Source organism: Marmota marmota, unplaced genomic scaffold, assembly GCF_001458135.2.
Source record: "Marmota marmota marmota unplaced genomic scaffold, marMar, whole genome shotgun sequence".
Lineage (NCBI taxonomy): Eukaryota > Metazoa > Chordata > Mammalia > Rodentia > Sciuridae > Marmota > Marmota marmota.
The window spans coordinates 5,783,925-5,794,135 of NW_026000272.1; the positions used below are offsets into that span (position 1 = coordinate 5,783,925).

Genomic DNA, 10,211 nt, shown 5'->3' on the forward strand with positions numbered 1-10,211 from the left:
ACAACCTAAAGTAAATAAAGAATGAATCTAAGAAACATAAGAATAAAGAATTAAATCACAATTTTTAAGCAAAATAGTTTAAGAATTTGAGTTCTTCCAAGAGGCCTTATTATGGAACTAAATGAATGTTAAAGTAGCTTTCTTTAAGATTAATGAGTGAATTTTTCTAAGGACACTAGCATTTTATAGGAGTGGCTTTACTTTAAGGAGAATAATAACAAACACAGAAGTGAAATTACTATGACGATAGCTCTAGTCATATGGTTAAGCCTAAAAACTAATTTAAAGACAATATCTGTTAATTTGTCTTCATAATAACTTTCCAATATACCTACTTCTGTATTCTGTATTTATTATTATACCACAAGAAGAATTTTTCAAATTTATATGTAAGCAATTCAATAACAAGGTGATATCCAAGAGCTTTCTCCGACTTCAACTGTTGTAATACTCTAGTTTTTCCTCTGAGAAATGTAAAATTTCTGTACATTAAACTTTCTTGTAGACCATTTCAGCCCACCATTTTCAACTTTGAGCTAGTGGATTTAAACAGGAATTTTGATCTCTAATCAAAGAATGAACATGTTAGCTTCTCACTCTAGATATTCATATTCAGAGATTTCAAATTGTAAGGACATTTTTCCTGAATTCCCTTTACATTTATGTATGTATACAATTATCTTCTATTGTTTAAAAAAGTATTTTGCACCAGTGGTTATTAATCCAAACAATTTCGATTAACCTAACTTCTAATTGAAAGCCTAGTGCAGGAATTGTTAATAGTGACCAACAATATACTATTAGTCATTTTAAAGCTTTAAAAGTAAGTTATCAGGATCCACTTCAATCTCCACATGATAATAAAGGATTATTATGTGCAGTAACCTATTTATGAAAAGGAAACAGTGTGCTTCTTTCAGACGCCATCACTTGCTTTAATAAGGAATTGAAAAGCTGGACTACTTTATATGCAGATCACCATCCCAGTTGCATAAGGATTTACAATAGACAAAACAAAACTATTTTTTGTTGTAAAGAAGGGCTGTTTGTTTAAATCACACAATAATGTTTGCATCTCAAATTATTTACAGGCTAATAAGGCTTCATAAATGTTATATAGACTTGATTAGTTAAAATCATTTTAATGCTAAGAACAAAATGAAAGGCTTGCTCAAGCAGACAAGAAAATTTTCAAGTAAAATATGGCTAAAGAAGGCAAAAAGAGAAAAAGAAGTTTATTATCATGGTTTAGGTAACTACTAATTGATTTGGAGATGCAAATAGTACATGATTTGGTAGCACCCCATTAATGCTTCAATTAAACTCAGGAGGAAAATGCTGCTTTGTCATAAAATGTGAAAATTGAGAATTCTGAGTCTAAATTTAATCCTAAAAGAAATAGAAAGTAATGTGTACATTTTTATCTTCTGCCTTGAATTTGCAGAGAACTTATTTGGGAAGTTTTAATCTCACCTTTGAAGTCTTCCTTCAAAGTATTTAATGGCTCATATGTCTTTGTTAAATGAGGTGTGTGGCGGCCTCTACTGGTGTGTGTTTATAGAAAATGTTTCAGTAGGCAGAAAAAATATTAATTTCAATTAAAAAGTTAGAAATACAGACTCTTTCATTTAAATATATAAAAATATCTAATTTAATGCAGAAAAAATATATTACAAGTTGTGTAATGTATTCTTAATTAGGAAAATAATCTAAAACACTGACCATGTTAGTGTAAAATAATGACTTATGGAAGGGCATTAATTGTTCAATTCACTCTGATATTGGGTTAAATATATTTTATTAATGAATCACTAATCCCAACTGAGGTGGCTTATTACCTCTAGTCCACTGTTAAATCCCCTTAGTTGACTTAAATAAAATCACTTAAAACAAACCCAGAGGAAAGCAAATATTTTACAGTTAAGTCTTTAAAGTTCTAAACTAGAATCATTTCATGACAGGCTGGTTTCTATAACTCAAGCAAACTGTACGTTGACTTAATATAGCTGACATATAGATCTATTTTACAGTGTTTTCATTTAAAAAATACAACACATTAAAATATGTTCAATTTATCAAAGCTAAAAGCAACATTTAAGTAATGTACTTAAAGTGCGAAGGCACTTTAACACAAAGAAGTGATGCCCAGTGGCTATACTTGGTAACTGAAGATGGAAACGCCAAATATCATTATTTACAAAAGAAGTTATAGTTCCAAAAGATCTTTGGAGATCTTCTAAAAATACACTAATTATCCATTTTCATTTGAAAAGTCTGTCTATTCTTCGTTATTAACTATAATCTCCTCTTTCCACTCCCACACTGGAAAAAAGAAGAAAATAGAAACAAAACCATAAACAAAATATATGAAAAATGCATTGTAGAAACATTCATGTCCACTGATGGTTCCTAAGAAGAAAAGGGGGGAAAGTGGGGGAAGAGTGAGAAAGAAATAATTTAAAGGAAAACTTGCAAAAGCAATACCATTGCTTCACCCCATCTCCCAAACATTATCAAAGTCCCCCATTAACACTGGGAAAGGGAGAACACAAACAAACACAAAAGCAAATGCAGTGCTTCCGACAGTTTGGAGCAGCATCCTTTGATACCATAGGGTTGTCAATGATTTCCCTTCACAGCTGACTGATTGCAGTTTGTTTTTCCAGAACTTCGAGGTAGTCTGGTTCTGATTGCGGCTTAGCTTGCAGTAAAGGGTGGTCGGGCTTTGACTGTCCCACAAAGCATTTTCTGGGAGTTCCATATAAAACGGTTTTATTGATTCTGTCTTGGTTTTGGCGTCGAGATTCATATGAAGGGGCAAACTGCCTTTTAGGTAAGGTACAAAAGTTATAATGGACTAGGCCTGCGCTGGGGAGTTCCTTGACTCGCTCAGCAATATTTTGATAGAGCATCTCAGGCTCTCTTGGTGTGGCCTGCTTTTCCAGCAATTCGGTGGCACTTATTGTGTAAGCAAGTGTGGCTGGCTCTTCTTTTTTCTCCTCCAGGTTGCCATAGTTGAACTCTTGCAAATTTCTGTAATAGGCTACTGGGTCTCCCTCTTTCTGCATGTAAATGGGGTTTTGGCACATCTGCCCCACAGGTGGGGGAATATAGTTGTAGACATGGCCATCTGTTTTATCATGAGTCTCAGTGTTGTATGACCCATACTGTAATTGGAAGGAACTTACATCTAAGTTGTTGGCACTCCTGGGAACACTTGGCACTCCCTTCCTGCGTTTCAGGACAAAGACAAACAAACCAGCCCCAAAACAGACAGATAGGATGAAAACAACAAGCAATCCTAAAATTAAGACAGACAGTGGTACTTCTGTGTGTAGTTCAGGATAGGAACTAGGAGACACACTAAGTGACCGAGGAGTGTCTGTGTTGTGATTCATTGACAAAATGGTCCCATCTGACAAGTTTGGACTATCTGGACAAATAGCCTCCCTTCCCAGAAATTTCAGTATCTCCCCTGCATGCTTGGCAGGAGACTCACAAGTCACCTCATTGATGATGACTGGGGAATTGGCATGTTCTGTCCAGTCCTTCAGCCCCATGATGTCACAGGTGCAGTCCCATGGGTTCTCTTGCAGATCTATTTGTATAAAAGCTGGAAGCTGATCCAGAACCCCTTTCACGGGCAGGTGTGAAAAATGGTTGTTTCTCAGATTCAGCCTGGTGAGGGCTGTGCCCCCAAATATGTTATCTGGTAAGGACCGGAGCAGGTTATTATTCAGGAACAGGAGCTGTAAGTTAATCAAAGCATCAAAGGTCAGCGGCTTAATTTCTTTAATGACATTGTACTCTAAATAGAGATATTGCAAGCTCTGCAGTCCATCAAACATAGAAGGATACAGCACTTCAAGGTAATTACCATTCAGATAAAGTCTGCGTAAACTGGTCAGGTTTGTGAAGGCACCTTCCTGAATGACTGCAATTCTGTTGTTTCCTAAGTGCAACAAATCCAAAGAACTGTATTCTAAGAGGTCATTCTTATAGACAGTTTGAAGATAGTTTCCTGTTAGGTAGAGTTTCTTTGGACTGGTAGGTTTGGGCTGTAGGTCAGAGATATTAGTGAACTTCCTTTCTTGGCAGTTAACATTTAGACCATTGTCTGAGCTCTGACAGGTGCAGACACAGCTACTGGGGCAAGTGAGGGGCACAGGGGACTTGGTTTGGTATACCATGATTGGCCCAAAACTCTGCCTGTCCTTTGACACAGTTACTCTGGGAGTAGGACGATTTCTCATTTTGGGTGGCCGGCTGGCTTTAGGAGCCCTGGTTGGGTTGAGAGCAGGATTCATTGTAGGCCTTTGCACATGTGTATCAGGGTGGCTGCCTCTCTGACTAGAGTCACCAATGCTTTTTCTGGGACAGAGGTCTTGCCTGGTCAGTTGGGTCACATCTTTCCCATGCAACCTGAAAGGAGTTTCACAGACAATTTCCCCCACGAAAACAGTTATGGTGTCCAGCCAAGCCTTGAGAGGAAGTAAATCACAAGTGCAATTCCATGGGTTTTCCTCCAGCTGAATCTCCATGATTCCTCCGATATGTTCAAGGACACCAGCAAAAGGCATTACTTTCAGCCTGTTTCCCCTCAAGTCTAAGTGGGTCAGCAGGACAAAGCGAAACACATTGCTGGGCAGCGACAGCAGAAGGTTGTCATTCAGGATGAGCACTTTGAGTTTATTAAGTTTGCTGAATGCCCCAGCCTCAATGGCACTGATGTAATTGTAGTCGGCCTGGAGGTACTCCAGGCTCTCCAGGCCCAGGAATGTGTCCTCCCGCAATACCTCCAGCTTGTTGTTATTGAGGTGCAGTCTCTTGAGGGTTTTCAGGCCGCTGAATGCCCCGGTTCGGATCTCCTGCAGTCCGTTGTTACCTAGGTGAAGAGTCACCGCGTTGGAGTAATTGACAAATTCGTTGGGATACAATCTCGTCAGGAGGTTTCCATTGAGAAAAAGCTGATAGATTCGATACTGGGGGGGCTGGAGCAGGCTGACAGTTGTAAATCCTTTGTTTTCACAGTTAATATTCAGTACATTTTCCTTCTCTTCGCACAGGCAGCGGATCTTGCAAATGTCTTTGGCAGTTTTGCGACTCTCCGTCTGTAAGATCCCGGCCACTGTTAACACACTGAGGAACCAAACGCCGCTCAGCATCTTTAGGCACCTTCAGTGTCAGCTCAGGTACCTACAGGCAAACCTTAAGTGGGGGGCAGGGGGAGGAAGCGGGATGCAGAGAAGAAAGAAACAAGGAAGGAAGATTAAAATGGCAAAGCAAGAGGGCGGAGTGGGAGGGAGGGTGAATGAGGGGGTGGGCAACACAGCAGAATGAAATCACTGCTTTCTCAAAGCGGTTTCTTCTCTCCTTTCCCTGCCCACTCCCCCCAGCCCACCCACACACTTGTTCCCGAATACACATGCTTGCACCTGATTTCCCGGCGGGTCGCAGCCAGCCACGGAGTCATTAGTAATGACTTGTCCTACTAAATCTAGCCCACCTCTTCCTCCCCTGGGGTATCTCTAAGACATTTCGGGGGGCTCCCGCGTTTGGGGCTGGAGAAATTGCTTTACTTCTTCTTTTTTGTTTTAAACTGCGCAAAAAGGGGGGTGGGAAAATCAGGAATCGGGGATGGCGGCGGGGGTGGAGATGGGAGAGCAAAGACAGCTCATAGAGAGGGGTACTCACACATCAGGAGAAGACAGGACCCCCCTCCTCTGCAGTCCACCAGGAGTTTAGCATCTTCAGGAAGAGAGGGAGAGCAAGGTAAAAGAAGACGCCACTTCCAGAGGGGATGCCCAGCTTTTTGTTGGCTGCTTTAATTTTGTTGGGGGAAGGGTGTGCATAAATTAAAAATCCTGCGGGCGCAGAAGAGGAAGACGAAGGTTTGAGCCCCAGAGAAGCTGCGCTGCCAGTGCCCTGGGTGCAATTGCGTAGGGAGGTCCGGGAGCTGCCGGCTGGGGCGGCGGGCGGAGGGCGGCGGCCACAGCAGAGCCTGGGCGCGCGCTTCCAATCCGATGTTGGCGGCAGCAGTGCGTCTAGCAGTTTGAATTTTAGAGGCTTACCAAGCTCCCTGGGACAGGGCTAGGGTGACGTCACGGGGGGAGGGTGTAGGCAGAGGATCGAGGGCGCACGGTGGGGGAGGGTGGGGCAGATGCTTCCCTTCTCTGCAAGTGGCTTTGCAAAGCTCTATTCCCGGCTGCGTCAGTTGATTCTGAACTACTCCACCTCCAACCCTGCTGGCAGCCAGAGAAGCTTCTGCAGAGGGGTTTCTCAAGAACCTGCCTGGCTAAGGCACTGGCATCACCAGAACTTCTCAGACCCCTGAGTGGTCTTTTCCACACCCTGTTTCTCACATGCATGATAAGGGCAGTGACCTGTACATTCCAGGTCTCATCCCAGACCCAAGCAAGGGTCCAAAGCCTCTTAGGAAGGCTGTGTGATTTTTGCCTGTTTGCTACAGTACTGATGTCCACCAGCCAGCCTTCTGGCTTAGATGTCCTCAGTGCAGAGAGTGGGATGACTGTGTAGGAGGGCCAGGAGTCCCCCTAGGGGATTATGCTTTATTTACATACAGAGCTTTGTTTCAATGTGAGAGAATTAATTTCTTAGTGATGACTGGCCATGCACATATTTGCTTGGACTCTGAAACCCAGCAACTATAAGCTTGAAAACTGAGATAAACAAACATAACCCCCAGGTTAATATTTAGATAATAAGGTTTAAACGTGTGCTTTTTTCCTGGAGTTAGGAGAAGAGGAGTGGGTGTCAGAGAGGCACTGCCAGGATGAACCTCAGCTGAGAGTGGGAGCCCAAGGAAGGCCTGTTAAGTCCTCCAGGCTGCAGGGCTAGGGGAACAAGGAGAACAGAGGAAGGCAGTACAGTAAGCCTGGCTCCTGAGAAAGAAAGGAGAGGTAAAAAAGAGTCATGGTCTAAGACCTGGTGCACCTGAATTCTGATCTAGTTCTGTTGCTAGGTATGCCACAAGCTTCTTTTGGACCTTCCTGTGTGCATTTGGTAAAGAGGGTAGACTCTGTTCCCTCCTAGCTTTGACACCAATTCGGGTTCAAATAACCTTTCCAGTGCATTGCTAATGGCTGAAAAAATGTTGGATGTTTGCCTTCATTATCTCCTTTTTCCTTGATTATCTTACATCCCCCAGGATCCAGGAGTCTCCTAGTGTAGTCTATTTGCAAGGTGTAAATAATAGCTGCTGTTGCCTGGAAGAACTGTGGGCTGCCTCTGGTGGGAAGGGGTATACATGTCAAGAAAAAGAGAGAATGAAAGAGAATGAGGAAAGGAATTGATCAAATGCTTTCCCTGTCCTGTAGAACACTTCAGCTTGATTCCCTTCCTCTTCAGCCCCCAACCTGCTGCAGATAGAGTGGATACAAGTTCTTATTTCCTGGGCAAACACAGGAGAGAACCTCATGCAGTCAAAATGAGCCTTTGAGAATGGAAAGCCTCCTGTTTTTCTCTTATTCTTTCCTGTTGAGACCAGGTCATAGGATTGTGCCATTTTACTAGATCTTCCTCTGCCCCAAGAACAGCTAGGGTTATTTATAAACTTAGGCATCAAGGAAACCTGTGGCTCTAGCAATCTCCTGTACATTTTTCTCTGACATTTCCCATTCCTTCTCCTCCTCCGTCCAAGAAAAGGCTTGGAACAGGCATCAGGAGCCCCCTTAACCCCAGTAATTATTTTGTGACCTTTTAGAAGGATGCTTTCCCTTGTGAGCCCCAAATTCTCCTCTGTGCCACTGGGCAACATTGTGATGAGCAGTCCCAAGGGACGCAGGCAGCTGTGGATGGCCTCCTAATCTCTAAGGCAGTTGTATCCTTAGATGCAAACAGAGTGATGCATTGTGAGCACAATTAAGCTTCCTTTCATAGCAAAGAACATTCTTTTCTACATACTTCCAAATATTAAAAGTACATTATTCCTAGAGAGAGATGGTTTATTTATTCATTCATTCATTCAACAAATGAATTAGGTTAATATCTCATTGAGACAGAAGCCAACATTACAGCTCAATGATACCTTAGAAATCAGATTTATTTTATAGATGAGGACATTCCTCAACCAGGGAAAGTGCTGACTTGGTTAAGTTCAAGAAACTAAAATTAGAAAGAGAACATGGATTCTGAGTCCCAGTCCAGCAGCTTTACAAACAGTCTATCACTGCTTAATATGAATTAGAGAACTATCTACCTAGGCTTTGGTGGTGGTGTTTTATATTTTACATAGATGAGGTCTTCAAATTTTTATATTTAAATTAAATATCAAATATTAGTTTTAGTTATTAAATATAGTAATTCTCTTCAGGACATTGATGCTGCTGTCAGTACTCTTTGAAAAGAGAGACTATTTTGCTAGAAATCTCAGTGGGAGGGAGGGAGGGAAGGAAATAGGGAAAGAGACGGGGTTGGAGCTTCTTGAAATCTTTGACACTTAGAGAATAAAGGAAATGTGGTGGTAAGCTAACTGGGGGGAGTGACATCGGGTATCCTGCGATGTTGTGACAGGTCTTCATTATGTGGGCAGCTTCCTACACGGGTCGGTTGACCCTTCCACCACTATTTCATCTCCACCCTGTGTATGAGCATCCACAGCCACTTTCTGAAACATAGTTACTGGGAACAACAACAACAAAAAGCCTCAAACCCGATTAGCACTTTTAAGTAAGTTTCATTGGGCTCTGCTGCTCAGATAGAAGTGCCACAGCACCCTGCTAAGAAAAGCAGGCTTTGAAAGGAAATGGAAGTGTTCAAGGTGAACTGGGAGCCCAAGAGAGGCAAGGACGAAAGCAAAAATAAAGAAAACGCTCCCTCTCCTCCAACCAAAGGCAAGGGAGGCTTAGACACGAACTCCTCCGTCTCAACCTCGCTTGCCTCTATCTGAGGAGAGAGCTTGGCTCTGGTCGCCCAAGCTTCCCTGGGATTTAGAGGGTGCCTGCCTGCAGGCGAACAACCACCTATCAGGCCAAGACGGGGTTGGGGGCTGGGATACCTGAGAGGGGAATCGCATGCCTGCAGACCCCTTCATCGCCCTCCCATCCTCCTGGCACCTTCAAGCGAATCCCATTGCTGAAGGATTTTTCCGGGAAGCAGGGGTCTCAGTGCCTGGAATGGGCACCGGCCACTAGCGCCACCCTACTTTCCCACGCTGTAGCCGCCAGACGCAAGATGCCCAACCAGGGTTACGGCAGCCGCGACGGCGGCCACTCGCGTTGCCCTAGCCATGGAGCTTGGGCACCGTGGATGGCTGGAGCCTTCTCGGGAGCCCCAGCTCCCACCGGGTCCGTGGGCCACCCCTGGCAGCGGTGACCACGGGGCTGCACGACACACGCGGGTCCCGACCACACCCGCGCAGTGGTCCAGGGTAGAGGAAGCCTGAGCAGGGACTGAGGGTAGAGAGCAGTAGCCTATAAGGTGCCCTCAGTGGATTGAGCCCAGCCTCCCCACTCCGGTTCATCCTGAGAAGCTAAGTGAAGCCAGCTCATGGCTCAGTCACCAGGGTATTCCCGAGTGTTCAGAACTTACCGAGCGATCCTGCCGCCAGGATCTTCCCCTGGAGGCACCCGCAGCATCTGCGACTCAGGGAGGCGCAGGAGCCGGCACTGCCTAGGACCAGTGTGGCCAGGGAGCCAGGGCATAGGCGGGTGTGCGGGCGGTGTCCCCAAGGCAGGCAGATCCCCACTGGAGCAGCTCGCCAGGGCAGCGCTTCTGGCAGGAAAGAGGGAGGGAGTCGAGAGGGAGGAGGAAAGAAGATCTGGAGGGAAGAGAGGGAAAGGCGGGAGCGAAGGACGGGACAGAGGGCCCTCTCCCGCACTTATCAATCACCCCCGAAGATCAAATGTCCCCGCTGTGCACCCAGGAGGGGGATGTACCAGCCCACAAAGAAGCCGCTGCTCCATTTCTCTGACAAGCGCTGTGGAGCGCTGCTCACGCCTCTCGGCCCCTCTCGCCTGGAACTCTGCCCAGCTCTCGCAGCTTCTACCATGGGCTGCAGCTTGGACTCGGCCAAGTGAAATAAGGATGGCACTCAGTCAGTTCCACTTCCAAGGGGAAACTAAGACCACTGGGTGGAAGTTATGGACAAGTGAAAGAGCAGAAAGAACAGCCAGCCGTCCAAGCTGGACACCCTCCGGACGGCTGCCTCCCTTAACTAGTAAGAGCCCAATCACTGGAGTCCGCATGCAGAT

At 44.7% G+C, this 10,211-nt stretch overlaps 1 protein-coding gene across 3 annotated transcripts; it reads right to left on the reverse strand.

The window, feature by feature from the left end:
• Positions 1–865: 865 nt before the first annotated feature.
• Slitrk2 (SLIT and NTRK like family member 2) lies at positions 866–9,981 on the reverse strand. 3 transcript variants are annotated; one of them, XM_048796981.1, is made up of 3 exons: positions 9,550–9,981; positions 5,695–5,748; positions 866–5,196 (listed from the first exon to the last, which is right to left on the reverse strand). In XM_048796981.1, the coding sequence occupies exon 3, from the start codon at positions 5,163–5,165 to the stop codon at positions 2,634–2,636; it is 2,532 nt and encodes an 843-aa protein (XP_048652938.1). In that variant the 5' UTR covers positions 5,166–5,196; positions 5,695–5,748; positions 9,550–9,981; the 3' UTR covers positions 866–2,633. The 3 variants fall into 3 exon arrangements, with proteins under 3 accessions (XP_048652938.1, XP_048652937.1, XP_015353573.1); XM_048796980.1 differs by having other exon boundaries at positions 866–5,208; positions 9,550–9,980; XM_015498087.2 differs by having other exon boundaries at positions 866–5,208; positions 5,695–5,864; positions 9,550–9,980.
• Between the last annotated feature and the right edge of the window lie 230 nt (positions 9,982–10,211).